Source organism: Hypoxylon trugodes (assembly GCF_022578975.1).
Source record: "Hypoxylon trugodes strain CBS 135444 unplaced genomic scaffold F4822scaffold_10, whole genome shotgun sequence".
Taxonomy (NCBI): Eukaryota; Fungi; Ascomycota; class Sordariomycetes; order Xylariales; family Hypoxylaceae; genus Hypoxylon; species Hypoxylon trugodes.
The window spans coordinates 1,046,248-1,065,638 of NW_026250025.1; the positions used below are offsets into that span (position 1 = coordinate 1,046,248).

Here is a 19,391-nt window from a genome sequence, read left to right on the forward strand (position 1 = left end):
AGGTCGGTAAGAGGAATACTCGATAACTTCTTGCAACCCACCCGCGAAGTCATACTGTCATCGAAAGAGTTTATCTCGCCCTCAGAAACATCCTTCTAGGACACATAATCAAAATATCATCAAGATGAGTGGACGGAGATGCGATGCATGCATTCATAATTACCTAATTAACGAGGAGAGTTATCTCTTTACCTACTCCTCTTCTCTTTATCTCATATCTTCTTTTCTCTCCCCCTATTTTCCTTCCATCTCTCGTTCAAAGCCTCGACTAAGCAACCCATCTATGGACCGCAATGATTATGACCCTCTTCCTGCTGACGTACAAATTCCTGGTATAAGCACCAACCCCCTACTCATCGATCGTTCGTCTTAGAAATCACCGAAAATAAAGGGAGGGGAAATCCTCGACGTCCGCGTGTCGTCGACTACAATGTCCAACACTCCCCTACTCGCCCAAGCAGGCAAGCTATTCGATATGCACCGATTCGAGTTCCTATCCGACCCGCAAGTGCTGAAAAGAAGATTTAAATACTTCCCCTCCTTCAACGAGTAGCCCCGTCTCTCTACACCAGACTACGACTTCTCGTTATGCGTCTCAGCAGTCGGACTACTAGCCTCCGCAGTACCAGCTCCTTTCTTAAGGGAGTCCTTATCCTTATCCTTATCCTTTCCCTTCTTCTTCGAGTCCTTCTCCTTCTTGATAGCTGCCTCGGCTACTAGTTGTTCGAATGCCATGTAATCGCCTTCTTCCTCGGGTGATCTCTGGGCCTGGTAAGTTGTTAGTAAAGGATATTCTTGAATGTTCAAAAAGTGACCACACACCTTCTCAAAGATCTCAGCAATAATAACCAACGCCTGTGCGCGTTCCAAGCGCTTGGATAGGTGCACTTTCTTGTCATGTAGAACATTATCACAGACCTCGCGCAACACGCTTTGGATCTCAAACTTGCTACCGCGCCACGCGGCCGTAAGGATCTTCCCCGTGACTCTACGCTCGTACTCGATTTTCTTCTCATCAGTCCAATCCTCACCACCGGCCTGTTCCATACGCGCCATTTCCTCCATAGTCTGCTGTGCATCGATAGCGGAGGAGATAGTATTCCAGGTATCCTTGACAAGGGTACCCTTATCCTTCATACGACTGAAGAAACCACCGATACCGAGGAACTTCTGGGACTTTAGGAGGGCTGTCGCTTTCGACATGTACACAGCTCCAATAGCGTGTAAGATATCCAGTCCGAAGCTTTCCATCTTCAGGTTCTCGACCTCGAGCCGCGTCTTCTCCTGGAACGCCTTGGTTACGTCTAAGCCCTTGTCCGTCTCCGTCCAAACCGATATACGGTCCACAAGCTTACGGGAAAGCGTGTCGACACGTTCTTGTCGGATAAGAGCGCGTTCCTTTTCGTAGGCTGCTAGTTGTTCTCGTTGCTCTTTGCTTAGACCGCCTTTCTTCTTTTCCTTCTTGCGAAGCTCTTTCTCTTCTTCTGATTGTCCAACCAAGTGCGCCTCATCCGACGGGCGATCCATAAGAGCAGGTCGGATTGGTATGGCATGTCTTGAAGTCGTCGAGGTGCCAGAAGCACTAGGAGATGGTGAAGCGCCACGGGGGGGTAAGTGTGGCTTTTCCGAAGGTGTATCGTGATATCCCGACGCGGCCTTGCCATCTGCAGTAGACTTCTCAGGGTCCTCCTCGACGACCACATAAGGCGGCGGGGAACCAGCGGCAGAAGCCGTCTTCGCACTCTCCTTCATCGCTTCCTCGGTACCCGGGAACTCCTCCTCATCTGCTGCTTCCTCTTCCGCCATCGTGATATCCATGGTAGTAGTAAGATCTTTCATAAGACTGATCTCGCCGATCCAATCCACAAAGGCGTCACCGCCGAATATGCTACTAAAGAACTCGGCCGGGTCGACGAAGCCTTCGCTCGGCTTGGCGCTGTCTTTGCCATATTTATCGTATGCCTTTCGCAGATCGGTGTCGGATAAGACTTGGTAGGCTTCGCCGATGGCTTGGAATTTCTCGTGAGCAGTTGGGTCGTTGGGATTCTTATCTAAAACGGGGGTTTTGTTTGTTAATTTCAACGGTTTGCTATGGGGTGGAAGGAGGATGCGCGAACCTGGATGATGGACAATAGCGAGTTTTCGATATGCCTTTTTTATTTCGAGTTCGGTCGCGGTCGGCTTCACGCCGAGGGCGTCGTAGTAGGAGGTATCGACAACCATGCTTTTGTCTTACCAGTCGCAAACGGTTGGGTTTGAAATCGGGTTCTATTTATGACGGTATGATGGGAGTCTGCGGGGTTTTTCTTCGTCGAAAAATTATTTGAAGACGTGAATGGTCGACTATTATAAGTCGGGTTGGAATAATGGGTTGTAAATGCGGGATGAAAGAAAGGAACGGAGACTTGGGTATAATGGGTTGGTATTGAAGAGTGAGTGATGCCTTGAAGAAAATAAGATTATGGATATTTACTTAATTAAATCACAGTAAGAAAAAAAAGTTATGACGAATGGTCAGCCTACAATCGGTCTAGATTAGGCAAGCCTAAACCCCCCTTCCTGCCATCGATAATGAAGTGGGAGGTCGGTCCCTCCTTATTGTGGCCCGCGCATTCCAGCGCCACAGCCCTCCAGCTGAAGGTCTACGTATCCCCTCCATCAGCCACCAATCCACATGCATATTACGTTGGTATGTCTTTCCCTGTGTCACCCCTGTTTACCTTTTGTCTGAAACAACAATAATGTGGTAACAGCGTTAAAAACATCTACGTCATATCCTGTTTTATTTAAAACTTCATCCCATCTAAAATAAGAAAACATTACATATGTATTATCAAACCGATTCTGCACTATATATAACGATAAGGGTGAACGTATCGATACGTGTTTGATATGGCGGGGTTCCGTTTTCCGAGATTCAACTACCCCGCCATCTGAACTCACACAGTACAATTGATGCATCACAAAGTTACAAAGTACCTACTTACGTATATATAAAGGAGGCAGCCCACACTCACAAATAGACATTCTACACAATGCATGACTGGCCTTTTTGATTATGTAAGTCTTGGGAATCATATAACTAAAGCCTTGCTAAAAGACAGAAAAACCATCCCCTTCTATATCAATCAGAGACACAATGTATCGTGCTAGCAATTTAGTTCGATCTTCATAGCACCGTCACCTTCCACCACTAAGACAACGCAGATACTAGACCATTTTAGGTACTTAAGTAGTCTTCTAGTCATCAATAGATATGTAGCCACCAAGCCACCAAATCGTCCAGCTTATTTAACCCCCGCAGCTCTCATCCTCTCAAAACATTGTCGGTAAGCTACATAAACCTCAGGCACCGAGTAGTTATACTCCTTCAACTTCTTCTCCAGCTTCGTTGTGTCTAGCATGCAGTTGCTACGACCGGCCTTCAATATCTTAGCCTGATCCTCCACGGTAAAATTCTTCCACGTGAAATCCGGACGGACGATCTCCTTGAATAGCGATAACACTTCATTGTGACTGATGGCTCCTGGGTTGGTGAAGTTATAAACCCCAGTATCCTTATGCTCTGCCATGAGAATGGAGGCCGGCAGAAGATCGGTTAGGATCGTGTTGCTGTTCGGGATGTCAACTACACGCTCATACTTGCTGATCTTGGTGACGAAGTTGCGTGGATGTAGATCATCTGACACCGGCATACGCAAGCGAAGGACCAATGTGTTGGGGTGGTATTTGATAATCTAGACGTTATGTTAAGTCAACGAACCCATTCCTTATCAATCTCAAACATATGTTTTCTTACCTCTTCTACATGACCCTTGGTCTCAGAATAGAAGCTACCCGTGAAATTCGCAGGGTCCGTCTCCGTAAATCCAGGGCCCCCGATGGGATGAGCATCATCATAATGATAAATGCAACCAGTAGCAAAGACAGTGCAATGAACGCCCGCAAGGAGGCAACAATCCGACAAATTCAAAGTCCCAATAACGTTCGACCGTATCGTCTCTTCCTTATGGTCTTCACACCAATCAACGTTAGGACGGCCTGTGCAACCAGCGCAATTCAGGACGTGGGTAGGTTTGATTTTATCCAGCTCGGACGTGACTGCTTCACGGTCTTCCATACGAACGGTCGTCGTATACACCTCCTTGCCTTGACTCTTCAGCAGAGTCTCGAGGTGACCGGCAATCCATCCCTTTCCGCCCCATATGAGAAATCTGTTTGTTTCATTGCCATGCGTTGCCATAGTGGATATGGTTCTTGGCGTTGACCTCCTAATTAGCGGTCGTCTAAAAAAGCTTGAAGACAGCGAAGCAAAGACCTCGAAGTGAAAAGGAAAAAGAAAAAAAAAAGTAGATTGGGATTTAAGGAATAGGAATAGCGAAAGGATATGATCATAAAGTCAAATGTAAAAGAATGGATTGAGATTAAAATCAATTGCTTAAGATACACATATGCATTGGGAAGTTTCGGTATGAGGTACAGTGTAATGTACCTACAGTTATTAAGTTAAGGTAGACACGTAGTACTAATTACAAGGGATGGGACTACCCTCTTCAGTGCCGACTTTGCTGGGTAATAGACCGGAGGGGCAAAAATAGGCTCTGGAGTTACGTACTCCGGATGATCGGCAATAGGAAATACAGTGCATATATATACAGAAGAACTTTCATATCTTGGAAATATCCATCTTGATAAAAGGCAACAAATATTTATGTACGTAGAAACAGGTTACAATGTGATTTATTAGGTGTATCCAATTATACGTGTAAATTTCACTCGAAAATGTGTAGGTAACAAGATCGAAGCTTAGGTACATATTTAGGGAGGGTTTGTATGTGATAACGTCACTTAGCGCTAGTTGTTGTGCGCCCGTCTTCATCTCTTCACCTACACAAATGCATTCAAATAACTTCAAACAACACATACATCCGAAACCACGCTGCAGATTTAGTTCATCTCGTCAAATCACAAGTCCTGGATTCATTGCCGCCCGAAATAAGTAGCACACAAGTTTCATACTGAATGTCGAAAACTCCTACTCAGGACGGTTAGTGTTGTGCAACATCCGGCTCTGCTATCCGTCTGTATTCTGTTCGAGTCGTACTAGATACGCCACAAAATGTTGAACGATCACAATTGTTGTACACACAAACTCCGGTGCATGACCTGATCGTGACAAACGTGCTGTATTTTAGTTAGACACACCCCCTATTCCTGCGAGTCCAACCCCTTGAATCGTCACCACCCACTACGCCACCCAACGATTAAAAATCTCCACCAAACCAAATGCATTTTATCGTTGTTATTGCGAGCATCACTGACGACCCTCGAAGCAATGTTAGACAACACCCAAGTATAATGGGTGATTGCGCCGATACCCTCAACCGTTTAAAGATCCGGGCTTAGGATTTTCGCGCATTCTAACCATATTACTATGTCAGTTCGCGGAACCCAAAGAGCGCATCTAGCTAGCAGTGCTTACATATGTGGTAATGTCTTCCCTTTTGACTCCGCTATCCATTGCTATCTTCAGTTGAACGGCTTCGTACGCATCGGCTGCTATCAAAGCTACGTGTCGTTCGAGCATGGAACCCTTATCAGCGATGCCAAGCAAGTACTCCTTGATGTCGGAATAATCTGCTTGACGCAAATTATGGCCTCGCATACTAAGTCGTTGAAGGTCTGGTAATTGATGTCTGCCTATATTATGCAATTTGCCGATTCTATAAAACCAGTATCGAACCTTTCGTACTGACGCGTCTTCGGATGGAGCCGAGTCGACAATGGATTTGAACACTTCTTTCCAAATGGGCAGTGATCCGGTCTCGAGACGCTTTGCGGGAGGTCGAATTGGCTCTCCATCATCAAGCGCAGCTCTTTTGGTTCCAGATTCGACAATGTCATGTGCATCATTCGTGCCTTTCGCGCCATGTGTACCGTCCGTACCATTCGTATCATTCGTTTCGAAATGCTCACTATGGGTTGGGGGCAAGAGGAGGTCTAGGCCCGAGATAAGTGAAGGCTGACTCTAACTACTCTTCACAAGCTGGGACTCTAATTGCTCAGGACCATCCGTGTTATCGGATTTGCGTGGTCGAAAGGGTAAGGTTGTGGGCATTGCCCGAGTCCCCTCCGCCAGCCACTTCGGAAGTTGGAAATCATATGACATGGTGAACGAATACTATATGGAAAGCTATTGGAAAAATAGTAAAGAGTTTGATGTAAGAAATTGGGATTTGGAGAAAGTTATGTGGATGATGAACCAAGTAAGATAGACGGTCCTGCCCCTCAATTTGGTTGGAGAAAATTGTCAGATCAAGTGGATTTCTTAGGTTAAACCTTACCACATGGTTGGAACTACCCCAACATTCAAAAATAATGCAAGATAAGTCACAAGTGCCACACACATACAGCTTGTACCTGCAGCAAGCTACCTAACTCTACCTAATTCTAGACGAGACCGGAAAGTACCTAGGTAGGTCGAGTAAAGGTTCGATGTTAGAAAGAAGGGTATAATATGGAGATATCTACATATAACTAGGTACATATACATATTCCCATACGTCATGCAGCTTATCTAACATCAATACGCATTAAAGGTATAGACTATTGATCTCACATGTACATCCTATGCACCACATACACTACCACACAACATATACATCATCAATTATTCTATTTGGTATGTCACCTTCCCACCTCGTGGCTCTTTACATAAACCCCGCAGTGGAGCTTCTTAAGGCTAGACTGTAGCTAAATTAGCTAAATTCTAGCTAGATATATGACCCACCAATGAATGACTTTGAAAAATAACTTAGCGAGTGCTTAGGTACGGGAAGTGATACAAAGTTTGATCCCCGCATTAGCTAGATTCGTTCTCACCGATTCGTTGGTTTTGGTGGCTGAAATTACATTGTGGGGACAGGGCGGACATAGATTTCTTCTGCTAAATCCCGTTCCAATATCGGCTACCTTTAGGGGATAAACTTGATTTTTTTTTTCTAGAACACGCCCTAGCTATTTTCTCCGTCTCCTACTTTTCATACTAATTTACGACTACTATTTAAGTAAACCACCCCTTTCGTTTCGATTCCCAATATCGGTGTAATAGTATACGCGTTCGAAATACTACCTCAGTCGTTGTTATTATCATTTTTGACCCTGTACTCGACAACAAGTCGCCGTCGTCGATCGACCGCTACTGTGTCGTGATATTTTCAGGAGTTCGCGACTCTTGATATATCTCCCCCTTAATCCAAACATAATTACTAAAGGGGTCAATTAATACGTTCCATAACAAAATGGGTGCTGTTAAGGAAGTTCTCTACTATATGTTCCACCCGAACCAGCTTCGGTCGATAATACAATGGTATGGTTCACCGTCTACTACTTAACGTCCCTCACCTTAGTAGATGTGGTTGCTGACTGTAACCCTCACTATAGGAAACTATGGCACGACCCAATCCATAGGCGAGACCCTTCCAAGGAGCCTCCTACCTTACAATCATGCTTTAAACTCCTAGACCTCACGAGCCGCAGTTTCTCTGCTGTTATTCAAGAGCTACAACCCGAAATGCTCGTCCCTATCGCCCTGTTCTACCTAGTATTGCGAGGGCTAGACACGATCGAGGATGACATGACACTCTCTAACAAAACGAAGGAGCCTATGCTACGAGAATTTTCGAAGTATCTGAAGATCGACGGTTGGACCTTCACTGAGAGCGGACCTAACGAGAAGGACCGTGACCTCCTCATCCACTTTGACGATGTGATCGCAGAATTGAAGAAGATCGATAAAAAGTACTACGATGTTATTGAGGACATCACCATCAAGATGGGCAATGGCATGGCCGACTATGCTCTCAATGCCGAATTCCAAGAAGGCGTCAAGACAGTCGCCGAGTACGAGGAATACTGCCACTACGTTGCTGGCTTAGTCGGTGAGGGTTTGACCCGCATCTTCGTCCAAGGTAACACAGCCAACCCCGCCCTGATGGACCGTATGGAGCTATCCGAAAGCATGGGACAATTCTTACAGAAGGTCAACATTATCCGTGATGTACACGAGGACTTTGAAGACAAGCGAAGATTCTGGCCCAAGTCCATCTGGAGCAAGTACGTCGAGCAGTGGGATGACATGTTCGACCCTAAGTACCGTACGAAAGCTCTCCAATGCAGCTCCGAGATGATCCTCAACGCTTTGAAGCACGCCGACGAGTGTCTGTTTTACATGGCCGGTATCAAGGAACAGAGCGTGTTCAACTTCGTTGCTATACCTCAGACTATGGCCATTGCCACACTTGAGCTTGTCTTCCAGAACCCCAAGATTTTCCACAGCCACATTAAGATCACCAAGGGCGATGCTTGCAATCTAATGACGCAGTCAACACAAAACTTACGGACGGTATGCGACGTCTTCAAGGGCTACACCAGAAGAATAGCGAAGAAGAACGACCCGAGGGATCCTCACTACCTCGATATAAGTGTAGCCTGTGGCAAGGTAAGCTGACCCCTATAAATCTCCCAATTTTGAGTGAAGGATACTAACTGAAATTGATTAGATCGAGCAATTCATAGAGACTCTCTTCCCAACACAAGACGCCAAGAGGCTACAAGCCATACAAGAAAACGAGGGTCAACAAGGTGCCCAGACCGATCTCTGGGAAGCTTTGTCGTTGGTCGGGGCTGTAGTAATAGTGCTGCTGATTGTGTCAGCTCTTATGGTATGTAAACCCTACAAGGATACGGCCTTTTTTAAAAGCATTGCTGACGAATTTTGAACAGCTGGGTTTGGCATGGTATTTTGGTGCGAGATTCGACGTGATGTTCGACAAAGAGGCAGCATCTAGCCTCAAAAGCATCAAGAGTGTCGCCCAGGCAACAGTGACACAAATTGGTCATGAGGAATTATAATGGCATGTACTTGATTGGTTTTACTTGCATGGCGTCGTCGAGAGTGTACATATAACGCAGGTCGCGCTGACGTCAGGGCCGTCGTCGGAGAGTTGCTGACAACGCTGTCGCACTCAAGGGGGTAAAGTGTAATGAAAGTTCTGTGAGATATGAACCCCCTACCTATAACCCTTACTAATACGGACTAATATCTTAATGAAATGTACTTTGTTTTTCTAATTCTATGGTTGTCTTGCTTACCTCGCTAAGGGGAAATTGAAAGGAAAACTAGCACGGATGTCAAATTACAATCTAGTCCATTAATGACTACGGTTGTGCCGAGAAGTGCTGATATCAAATACCATGGCGAGGAGTACCGAGTCCATCGCGGCTCGTAGGCACATGGCGGGCTTTTGAATTTCATTGATATCCGAATGGAGTTCCCCGTCATGGATCGTCAACATCAGTACAAGACCGAGTAACTTCGGTGATTTAAATAATAACTCAATTTCTCGGGGAATTGATGAGGTAAGAATATAGATATAGCTCAGTAAAGTCGTAAGTTCAACTGCATAACTTCCAGGGCGGACATAGTAGCATTAATTCAGTTACGCTTACGCACTTACTATTAAATAACATACTTATTAACACTCCTATATCATATACGCCTTCGTGAACGTTTTGAGCCCTTTCGTATTAGAGAGCCATAGTCGGGGGTCATGTCAGCTACCTATTTGCGGGCTTTATCTCTTCAAGACTCCGACTATCGACACAGTTGGTGTGATAAGTTTGCGAGGAGCCGCAACTATTGAGTAAATGTCGTTATAATTTCTTCGTATTGTATTTCCTGATTTTGTTCGCTTCTATTGACGATATTTACTATTCCTACGACAACGGAATTCAAAGTTCCTCAATACCGAAGTTAGGCAGTTCTAGGAATAAATTCTCATCGTGGGATTCTAAGTCGATTCAATCTAGAACGTCAATAAGCATGCTGCGCCGTTAGTCGTTGGTAATATGGATGCTACCTAGCAATTTCATGTACTCCTTCGCGTAGCTAAGCTCCTTACCTACCTAGGTAGGTCCCTACGAGACGTAAATAACGTCGTCGCTGACGACGCAAATGTTCGTGTTTCCTCCATTGCAGCAATAAACGAGTCTCACCCCATAACAAACGCAGTACTTCTGCAGCCGCAGTTTCAGCCCTGAGCTCAAAAGACCTAAACAAGCCAACATCCCACTTAAACAAAACCGAAAAATCACTTATAAACATAACAACTAACCATTTAAAACTATAGTGGCTGGGCGAAGCTTTCGCGGCCTCTAGTTTTGGTTATTGCCAAGATATCGTTTCATCTCCGAGACCATCAGGCCTGGGCATCTTGGCTTCAATGTCTCGTCTCATATCTGACGGTGGATTGCGTAAGCTCTGGGGGAGAAGTTAGTTTCTTTTGAAGGAAATGGAGAGTGACGTCTTCGGGTAAGTTGGTTTATTAGAAGAGGTTTTCGCATGTTTGGATTTCTCTGGGTTTCGCGTTGGCGATGTTAGATTTATTGTATGTACTCTGGCATTGAATGCCTCCGATTGAACCTCAAATCGATTAATACTTGTAGAACCATAATATACACATATGTAGAATAGAACGGCGGATGATCATGTCATATTGTTTATCGCTCACCAATTGTAGAGAAATTAGACATCGAAATCAACGCTGAATTTAATATGTACTTGGGCAGGGTATCTACCTCCTCAAAAAATATACACAGTAGTGTAATGATATAATCTCGCTAGGACCATCCAGCTCGTCCATAGACCATGAAAAAAAGCAATGATCAGTTTCACGCTATAATGATATCCAGTGTTACTTTTCTTCTCGCTCATCGTCTCTATAATGCCATAGCCTCTCATCTATATGAACCATGTTTTGGCGTCTGCGCTCATGATCATTTCAACTAAGAACAATAAATGTACCTCCGCGGATTCTCGCTCCCCTTGATGGATTATTCGCTGATAGTAATATGTCCGTAGGTAATGTAATGCAAACAATGTTGGTTATGCCCTCAATCATAGGTTGCCGTTGTTGGCGATGACGTTGGTAGTGCCCTTAGCATTTCGTAAGACGCCTGCCCCTGTGGCAGCACCTAGCTGCTTGATACGATCCGATACCGCGGTGGCATCAGTAAGGTTCTCAAGAGACATGAGGTAGGCCGCAAGACCGGCAATGTGTGGTGAGGCTATGGCTCTGGTTAGTTACCTTTCTAAATCACGCCAAATTATTAAGATGGGATAAACGTACCCATTGAAGTACCGCTTAGGACTTCACTTGCGGTGTTATTCGTAATACCAACGCTCTCCACATTTACACCAGGGGCATAGACATCAACGATCTTGCCGAAGTTGCTGAAGCTTGCACGCCTATCATTGGTTTGGTCGATCGCACCAACGGTAATGGCGTTCGGGCTGCTGGCAGGAGACACATTGGCAGCATCCTGAGCTTCATTTCCGGCAGCGACGACAGGAACAACACCGTTCGAAAAGAGACGTTCGATAGCGGCGTTGACAGCTTTAGAAGCGGGACCACCAAGAGACATGTTCATGACCGACTTTCCCTTGGTAGCGTTGGTAGCGACGAAGTTAAGACCATCGATAACATCGGCGTTAGTGCCACCACCTTGAGCATCTAAGACCTTCACACCCATCAACTGGACGTTCTTGGCGACTCCAAAGGTTGCGCCACCAATAGTACCCGCAACGTGAGATCCGTGACCGTTCAAATCCGTGGCCTAATAAAATCATCAGCTTCAAATTTTTGGTATTCGAATTAGTAAAATATGCCCTACCTCTTCTCCCTCAACCGCATTGAAGGCCATGACAGCGCGTCCCTGGTAGTCCTCGTGCGTAACCATGATACCAGTGTCCACAATGTAGGCAGTAATACCCTCACCAGCGGCGTCATCAAAGATGTAGCCCGATCCACCGGCATCAGCATGGCTAAGGCGAACGAGACCAGTAGGTGCGTTAATTTGGTTCATGAGAGCGGAAACCTTGACGTAAGTGTTGGCTTCGACATAGTTGACCATAGCCATGTTGTTGATCTCGTTCATCATAAGGTCGTCGGAATCCAGGGCCATCGCGCGCCAACCCGACATGGCGAAGGTACGAACCCTAGTGGAGAGTAGCTGGCCATTAAGTCCACGCTTGCCCAAGTTTCGCTTCTTAATGGCTATCTTGATAGATGCTTGGTGGGAGAAAACGTCATCATCTGTGGCATTATTGTGGTAGACCACAATGTACGAGTTAGGAACAACGTCAGTTGCCTCGACATTGCTTACAGGAACTCCCAATGCTGTGTTAGCCTCCGCCGAAGGTCGCCATAAATTCAAAGGAGTCGCGACTGTGCCCAACGGTGTCAGGGCAAGGAGGGTGGTGAGGATTCTGGTCAAACTTGGCGCCATCTTGATGGTTTGATATTCTTGTCTTGATATCTATTCCTCTTTCTGTGCCAGACAAATTGAGGGTAAGTCCGGAAGGGTGATGGTTGTACTCGAAGTACGGTAATGAGAGGCTTAAAGTCAGAGGATATGTACCTGAGTACGGAAAAAAATCGAGAAAAAATATTGGGGCCAAATGGACCGCAAATATAATTGTTTGCGTCTCGGTGTAGAGAATGAGTAGAGAATAAAATATAATGGACGAATCTCTGATTCGAATTCGGAAGTGAGCGTGTAATAAAATGAGATAGGATGAGGGTAGAGTTGAGTGTCAACTGAAAGGTGAAGAAAAATAAAATGCGCCTTTGGTGGCTACCCAGTATCCTATGTTTCTCGAAAAAAAAAAAAAAAAAGTGAACTTCCACCCAGAGAAGGACGTGAAAAAAAAAGGTATGGAGGTGCTGGTCAGAGAGAAAGAGATAACGCGAGAATATGAAAAGTGAAGGAGAAGACGAGGATCATCCAGTTATCTTAAAAGATCTCTCGTCGGTTGCATTAAGATACCTAGCCCAAAGAGGTACGCCCCCCGTTATGATCGACCCCTTAAAGCATGGGTAGACCAGTATTGTCGTCGGTAGAACACGCGAAGCTATGGAAAAATGCCTAGAAGGCGAGTCAAAAGATGTTCATCTCGGAACAATGAACTCACAGGGCACCTGAAGAACCCCGGTTTGCGGGCAGTTGATGGGAATCGTAACAAGCGCCAAGTACCGCCAAGTCAAACGTAGAGCCCCTGGAGCAGCGCGGTCGATCCACAGAGCAGGGGTACAGAGCGCCTTGTGCACTATCATCGGTTCTTTAATACCAAACAAGGCCTTACGACAGGCCAGTCGGGAAAGTAGCAGGGTCAGCTAGATGCGATCGAGTCGAGACGTAATAAAATAGAAAAAACGTAGTGCGGTGAGAAAGTCTAAGGGTAGATCATCCAATCCCCCGTCTTGGGGGATTCGTACGCCCAAGTCTCATTATCGTTAGCGGAAACCATTACGCGGGGACTTGTAAGATCTTGATCACCCTATCAGAGATCATAAAGATAGCAACTGAGCTCAACCATTTTCTCGTTATTGGTGTAGCTTATATGTTTTTAATGTCACAATAGTAGTTGAGACCAGAAGACGAAAGAGCGTAGAATGCGTCTATGGTCCATCGACGGCGCATAAAGATGGATGTGGCGAAGATGGTAGGTATTTGCATTCATCCATGGATGTCTGTTTTTAAGCCATGCCACTGCTGAAAACCTATCATGGATAGACAGCTAGGTGGCTTGGTATGGATCCATCTGGAGTGAAATACCTGTCCCTGATCACTCCGTATCACGATTTCCCTAAGTGGGAAGTGACTCTGCAGTGGTCGGATTAACCCGAAGACGGCAAGGAATGGTATGGAGGAATTTTGCGGCTACTCCCCTTCGATACCTATTAGATCGAATATTCCACCATCGCAATCCATGACTTGAAGAGCTAAATGAAAGAAACAACGGCCTTATAAGAACGACTGATGGACCCCCATTTGATGTGTGCTTCATTTAATAGATTACTATGTGAATGGTATGGGAATAACAGGAAAGTCCTGCAGTAAGACCGAGGTAATGGTGATTGAAGACACAATTGAGCCTGATGTGATTTTGAAGTTGTTAATATTAGCAGAAGAGGCAGCATCTCGAAATTGGCGGGGAACAAAATGAGCCGACTAAGAGATAGGTACTTAGGTACTTCGCTAATCACGCTTAGTTGGTAGGATCTCCACAATTAAGAAACACATTGAAGGACTATTGCGTTAGGCTGCTTAGAGTAATGGTGAAATTTCACATTTAAGGGTCGTTTCAACAATTACGTCCTCTGATTGGTTGAAACTAAAGGCTTAGTTGAATGAAACAGCGCACCTTAATTAATATAAAGCCCAATATGGAGAATTGAGAATTACCAGCAAGTAGGGGTCCAACCAGGTATGTACCTAGGTACATGCTCGTGAACTCCATCCAAGATGCATGTGAATTGACCCTATTCAGCTTGTATGATCTGATAAGGATCAATGCCAATTGTAATTATGTACAGATGTTTTCATTCATAATTTACTTTCAGTATATCTCAGAGTTGTCTGGAGGCTGCGGTTTATATAGTCTCTATAGACGCTTGAGTTGAACTCTAAGAGCCTCTTTTATGGACATTAATGGCGCACCATATATTGTTTAGCTACCTGCTGTAAATATCGATTTAGCTATGATCTGTAAAACAGACAATTCAATTCAATTCAATACTTTATCTCATGTATGTAGAATAATTTAAAGGGTTTGAAAGGAATCTGCCAACCGGTGTTGTAAGTCCTTCTTGAATACGTGTAATCCTCATTAAGAGGTATCTATCTGGGTAGGTTACTTTACCTGTGTGTTGAGTTGAATAGCTGATATCGATGATGACGAGTTAAACGTCTAAGAATTTATAGCTAGACTTACTTCGACTTCCCAAACACCCACCCAATAGACTATATGTTAACTACATATGACACAACGCTATGATCACGGGCTCATTGACTCTCAGCCGGGTAACTTTATAACACGCTTATCGGAGGCTTGCAACATAGTCAAGTTATCCCAGCTTGATTGTCAACCTCATTAGGTAGCCTGGTAATGGCTTATCCATTGATCGATGAAATTATTGGTGATGTTATCAATGCCCAGCTCCCAGCGCCACGGCGGCGGTATCTAGGTAAGAGCCTTGACAATGTAACGGAAGCGGTCGGAGAAATCTACGGATCGCAGATCTAAAAAGTGACGAAATTGCGTGTTGGGCTAAAAACATCAAAGTTTATTCAATCGGTCCTAAGAGCACATTTATTTTCCATATCAGTAAAAGGGCTATGCGGACAATATACGGCGTTGCCGAACTGCCTAGATAGAAATGTGGATTGATATAAGTCATGACAACCCGCGTCACGACTCATTCTGAAGGGAGAGGAAGACAACTAGGAGGTATTTATTTCAAAGATAAGCGAGTAGATACGGCAGCGTCGTTTAAGCGGCAGTGACACAAAGCGGACAGGCGGACAAGAAGGAAAAGGGAAAAGGGCAAGTTACCACCAGTCATGCAAGTAATTCCGATTCGTACCCACACAAGAACGGACAGGGCTCAGCCAAGCCATCGAATGACGATCTACTGCAAGTGTCCAATCCACTCAAAGCTTAATAACAGGCGCCCAACAGCGGTAGAGCGGCCTGGAAGGCACCTATCTACCGTATGTACTTCGTACACGTAGTTAGTTGGACGCAACATTGAAGACTAATGTCGATTGTACCATGATACCACGAGGTGGCTGTGCAGATTGGATTTGACAGCAATCAAGATGACTTTCTAGCTTTCTAGCTGCATGAAGATACATTTATATCCCTCGGGTAGCTGTACATATAGTACATTAGTCTTATACATACCCCTAATGCATGATGAAGTACCCGAGAAGACTTATAGGGACGCAGGTACTTCAAAAGGAGCGCATCGAAATTCGAAAAAAGCATTTATAGACGTAATACTATATTGATAGGTAGAAAAAAAGAAATGGGGAAGAGAAATGGTTTGATATAAATAAAAGGAAACTCCCAATAGACAAATCTTATTCTTCAAGACTTAAATTATTGTTATACAATTTTATGGGTTGGTGGAAAGAGAGAGAAGATTGGAAGTATGCGTTGGCATGGCATAATCATTAAGATTGAGGTATACAGTACTTACCAAGGTAGCAGAAATAATGAGTTGTATGGGTATCAATTGGTATAAATCCAGGGTGGCTATTAGTTTCCATGGATGTATCTCGTACCTAGTACCTAGTACACGGCCGGTATTAAGTGTCAACCCAGGACAGTAAAGTAAATTGAGAGAGATGGGTAGGCGCGACATTCAATGGAGCGTGGAGCGTAATGTAATAATGTAAAGTACAAGTGCAAGTAAAAAAATAAAGTCCCCTCCGCTTCTACCCTTCTACATCTCCCCCGGCAAATCTGTCCACGTCCACGTCCATTTTGCATCATCTGAAAATTCGACAACTTCTTCTCTTCCCGCTCTCGTGACTCTTGCATATCGCAATCATCCAATTTCCCATCGCCTTTACAAAGTCGAAAAAGATAAAATCTTCAATCTAGAACAATCCCGGAAAAGAATCCTGGTCAAAATAATCAGAGCGCCCCCAACCCAACCTGTCATACAGCATAGCGCATAGCGTACCACATCCAGCATACACACGCATACACAGCCTACAACACTGTACTACTCCACCACACGATTCTTTCTTTACACATTCTCGTTTCGCCAACAGCCGACTCGCCTGATCTCATCTCAGTCGATCGATCTTGTCAAATTTTTTCTGTTCTCCTTCCCTTCTCTTCTTAACCACGAGTGTCCATCCAAAGGCGTCCATCCTACTAGACAACACATACTAGATATCTTCTAGGGAATTCTATGTTGCGTTAGTCTCGTAGTAACTACCTGGGTACTCTACATATAGTCTCCCGCATAATCCCAAGGAATTTAGTATCGAACATATCGGCGACCGTTCCAATTTTTTAACCGACCACTTCCTAAGAATACGATTGTCAGATACTTGTACTACGCCAATCTTCTTCTGCTGACAGTAATTGAAGACTCGCAATAGTTGACGGCCGATACTTACCCCGAACCCTTACCACCGATTCTTCGTCTTAGGTTGTCTGGCCCTTCGACAGACACCACCTGTCATGAGCATTCCCGTCTCGTAGTTAATTGGATCCGATTCGGAAATTAAGATGATTGCACTGGGCACCAGGGACTCCCTCGCCTTTCATAATGGCGATATCGCCGACAATAATTCATATGAGGCTCACTCCCAAAGTCTCCATCTTCCAAGAGAACCTTATCTACAAAGAGAAATGTCGATCGACCGAGACGATGAGGAGGATGAGGGTACCGCAACCAACGAATTGGCAGCTATCATGACCACTACATCAACACCTGTCACGCCTGGTCCCACGAGTCCGCCTCTAGAACAACCTAAACCCACCGATTTCGTGCCCCCGACGAGGCCTAGCAGCACTCCGTTTCCTAATGCCCAACAAGGTCAGACTGATATACGCTGTTTGACGTGTCAACCAGACTGCTTTGGATCCGAGGATTGTATGGTAACAAGTCCTGTTTCCACGTCGCCGATTGTCGAGCAAGAACCAATCTTAACGTTGGCCCAACTACCGGCCGAGATCCACGAATGTATACTCGATCACATATTTGGGTACCGGGTTTCGACTACGTCCCCAAGCTCCCTTAACATCCCAAGTGTCAACGCTCGAAGTTGGAGTACTGCGTTACGACATTCTAGAAGAAAGGAATTATCCAATCTGGCATTTGTCTGTCCATTATGGAGGGACCTAATCCAACAACGACTTTATAGGCATATCAAGCTCAAGGCGACGGTACACTGCAGCAATGATGTTATGGCCTTCTTTGTGCGTCATCCTCACCTTCGAACGTATGTGAAGCATGTCGAGATTTGGTTTCCAGTCTTTCAACCCAAGTTCCATTCCCTTACACCAGGAGATACATCGCTTTCCCTACCAACCGTGTCACCTGAAGGTATCGCCAGCGCAACTTATGCGTTACCGACCGATAATTCTACTCTGGAGGAAGTATTCTATCTCGTAAATATGCAATTTCCCGAAGCGCGTGTTATGACACTAGAAGGTGGTGAGAGGAAAAAGGCGCCGCGAGTAAAATTCAGTTTTGCTGGACCCTCGACGGCCCCTAGGGATCTACCCGAGATCGCGTCAATTAGGACACTTATTGTCAAAGGTCAATGGAATATCATCCGACAACAGAAGGATTGGGAAGTCATCTCGCGCGCCCTGCCAAATCTAGAGGAATGGCATGGTACTTATGCTAAACCAAAATCTAAGAGTTATCTTAGCATGGCGAGTACGATCGAGACTCTCGATTCGAAAATTACTAGCCTCAATCTCTGCCTTGAGTGTGACTACAGGAGGGAAATGACATGTCCTCCTTATTACCTGAAGGTCTGCGAAAAACTGCATTGGTGCGAGAAGATGGCAAAGGCGGCGAGTAAATTGGAACATCTCTCTTACACGGGGCGTGTTTGCCATGGGTTCTTTGACATGCTTGCGAAATATTCCAATCCCCGCACCACCCGACTAAAGACTATCGATCTCACAGTCAAGAATTGTTGCCGACAGAATGCCCAATGGAACGAGTCGGGTTCGGGTATCACTGACATGCACTTCATCGCGGCTTTTGAGCAACTTGTGCTGGGTGGTATCCGAGCTTTGGAGCGCCTCAAGTCGGTGGAGGTATTACGAATCCGATATGTTGACCTTGGTATGTGTTAGTTGCTTTTCATCCCGAATCTTTATTTTGTGTGTGTTTGTTGCTGATAGAAATTACTAGACTCGCCCGTCCCACCGCTTAATCCATATTTTATGGTTAGGGATGGCTGGTGCTCTGGAGTGTGGAGTGATGAAATCGTCGCAGAGATTAATCGTGTACGCCCTGATATTTGCTTTGAGGAGATGGTGGATAGCTTTGGTGAAGTTGGCTATAATAAGGAAGGCCGATTGGTTATTAACCCGGACTTTCCGAAATCGAGGGTTCTCTCCCTCAAGTTGGCGAATTACGCCATGCTATCGGGTGGTATCACGATCGTGTAACCCCCCGCTATTACATTTTTTGCTCCACGACTTGGTCCTGGCTCGAACGATACGAAAGCATTTTGACTTTTATCAGTATTATTTATTAAGGCATACGGTGGTCCCTATTTGCTTGGGGCGTAAGGGAGATGATCTTTTCATCGTCGCAAGGCTATGTCAGGTTGTAAGGAGTTCATATGGAAATGGAAGGCTACAATGTGTTCGAGGTCGGTCAGGCAGGCAACCCTTAATTTCCCTTATTGCGTATAGACAGCATAGAAGGGAGCAAAGGGGCGGGGGAGGGTCTTGACTTGGAACTTGAACTTGCACTTGACTTGCGAGCAAGGGTTTTGGC

The 19,391-nt window shown here is 45.2% G+C and overlaps 7 protein-coding genes across 7 annotated transcripts; 2 read left to right on the forward strand and 5 right to left on the reverse strand.

The window, feature by feature from the left end:
* Window positions 1-473: 473 nt before the first annotated feature.
* F4822DRAFT_58242 (DnaJ-domain-containing protein) lies at window positions 474-2,536 on the reverse strand. The gene is made up of 3 exons (XM_051463688.1): window positions 2,118-2,536; window positions 823-2,051; window positions 474-768 (listed from the first exon to the last, which is right to left on the reverse strand). Exons 1-3 carry the CDS (start codon window positions 2,221-2,223, stop codon window positions 574-576), a joined length of 1,530 nt encoding a protein of 509 aa, XP_051309777.1. The 5' UTR covers window positions 2,224-2,536; the 3' UTR covers window positions 474-573.
* Window positions 2,537-3,220: 684 nt separating this feature from the next.
* On the reverse strand, window positions 3,221-4,711 carry F4822DRAFT_58252 (NAD(P)-binding protein). The gene is made up of 3 exons (XM_051463689.1): window positions 4,497-4,711; window positions 3,800-4,256; window positions 3,221-3,737 (listed from the first exon to the last, which is right to left on the reverse strand). The coding sequence occupies exons 2-3, from the start codon at window positions 4,241-4,243 to the stop codon at window positions 3,288-3,290; spliced, it is 894 nt and encodes a 297-aa protein (XP_051309778.1). The 5' UTR covers window positions 4,244-4,256; window positions 4,497-4,711; the 3' UTR covers window positions 3,221-3,287.
* Window positions 4,712-5,402: 691 nt separating this feature from the next.
* F4822DRAFT_433955 (uncharacterized protein) lies at window positions 5,403-6,169 on the reverse strand (the record flags this gene model as incomplete). The annotated part of the gene is made up of 3 exons (XM_051461919.1): window positions 5,403-5,420; window positions 5,483-6,000; window positions 6,034-6,169. 3 exons carry the CDS (start codon window positions 6,167-6,169, stop codon window positions 5,403-5,405), a joined length of 672 nt encoding a protein of 223 aa, XP_051309779.1.
* Window positions 6,170-7,143: 974 nt separating this feature from the next.
* Window positions 7,144-9,035, forward strand: F4822DRAFT_58302 (farnesyl-diphosphate farnesyltransferase). The gene is made up of 4 exons (XM_051463690.1): window positions 7,144-7,369; window positions 7,444-8,500; window positions 8,562-8,723; window positions 8,785-9,035. Exons 1-4 carry the CDS (start codon window positions 7,302-7,304, stop codon window positions 8,911-8,913), a joined length of 1,416 nt encoding a protein of 471 aa, XP_051309780.1. The 5' UTR covers window positions 7,144-7,301; the 3' UTR covers window positions 8,914-9,035.
* Window positions 9,036-10,816: 1,781 nt separating this feature from the next.
* On the reverse strand, window positions 10,817-12,708 carry F4822DRAFT_58326 (subtilisin-like protein). The gene is made up of 3 exons (XM_051463691.1): window positions 11,734-12,708; window positions 11,190-11,676; window positions 10,817-11,127 (listed from the first exon to the last, which is right to left on the reverse strand). Exons 1-3 carry the CDS (start codon window positions 12,346-12,348, stop codon window positions 10,958-10,960), a joined length of 1,272 nt encoding a protein of 423 aa, XP_051309781.1. The 5' UTR covers window positions 12,349-12,708; the 3' UTR covers window positions 10,817-10,957.
* Window positions 12,709-15,907: 3,199 nt separating this feature from the next.
* On the reverse strand, window positions 15,908-16,281 carry F4822DRAFT_418342 (uncharacterized protein). The gene has a single exon (XM_051459521.1). It carries the CDS (start codon window positions 16,269-16,271, stop codon window positions 16,023-16,025), a length of 249 nt encoding a protein of 82 aa, XP_051309782.1. The 5' UTR covers window positions 16,272-16,281; the 3' UTR covers window positions 15,908-16,022.
* Window positions 16,282-17,275: 994 nt separating this feature from the next.
* On the forward strand, window positions 17,276-19,057 carry F4822DRAFT_433958 (uncharacterized protein; the record flags this gene model as incomplete). Its single annotated transcript, XM_051461920.1, has 2 exons — window positions 17,276-18,728; window positions 18,798-19,057. 2 exons carry the CDS (start codon window positions 17,276-17,278, stop codon window positions 19,055-19,057), a joined length of 1,713 nt encoding a protein of 570 aa, XP_051309783.1.
* Window positions 19,058-19,391: the final 334 nt, after the last annotated feature.

Bases quoted from the DNA above. Each gene is read 5' to 3' on its own strand.
- F4822DRAFT_58242 (XM_051463688.1), bottom strand. From the start codon at position 2,223: ATGGTTGTCGATACCTCCTACTACGACGCCCTCGGCGTGAAGCCGACC. The intron at 2,052-2,117 runs GTTCGCGCATCC...CCCCCGTTTTAG, and splicing joins CGCTATTGTCCATCATCCAG to ATAAGAATCCCAACGACCCA. The intron at 769-822 runs GTGTGTGGTCAC...ACAACTTACCAG, and splicing joins TTGCTGAGATCTTTGAGAAG to GCCCAGAGATCACCCGAGGA.
- F4822DRAFT_58252 (XM_051463689.1), bottom strand. From the start codon at position 4,243: ATGGCAACGCATGGCAATGAAACAAACAGATTTCTCATATGGGGCGGA. The intron at 3,738-3,799 runs GTAAGAAAACAT...CATAACGTCTAG, and splicing joins CCAAGGGTCATGTAGAAGAG to ATTATCAAATACCACCCCAA.
- F4822DRAFT_58302 (XM_051463690.1), top strand. From the start codon at position 7,302: ATGGGTGCTGTTAAGGAAGTTCTCTACTATATGTTCCACCCGAACCAG. The intron at 7,370-7,443 runs GTATGGTTCACC...CCCTCACTATAG, and splicing joins CTTCGGTCGATAATACAATG to GAAACTATGGCACGACCCAA. The intron at 8,501-8,561 runs GTAAGCTGACCC...GAAATTGATTAG, and splicing joins TAAGTGTAGCCTGTGGCAAG to ATCGAGCAATTCATAGAGAC.
- F4822DRAFT_58326 (XM_051463691.1), bottom strand. From the start codon at position 12,348: ATGGCGCCAAGTTTGACCAGAATCCTCACCACCCTCCTTGCCCTGACA. The intron at 11,677-11,733 runs GTAGGGCATATT...TGATTTTATTAG, and splicing joins ATGCGGTTGAGGGAGAAGAG to GCCACGGATTTGAACGGTCA. The intron at 11,128-11,189 runs GTACGTTTATCC...CCAGAGCCATAG, and splicing joins CCTAAGCGGTACTTCAATGG to CCTCACCACACATTGCCGGT.
- F4822DRAFT_418342 (XM_051459521.1), bottom strand. From the start codon at position 16,271: ATGTCGCGCCTACCCATCTCTCTCAATTTACTTTACTGTCCTGGGTTG.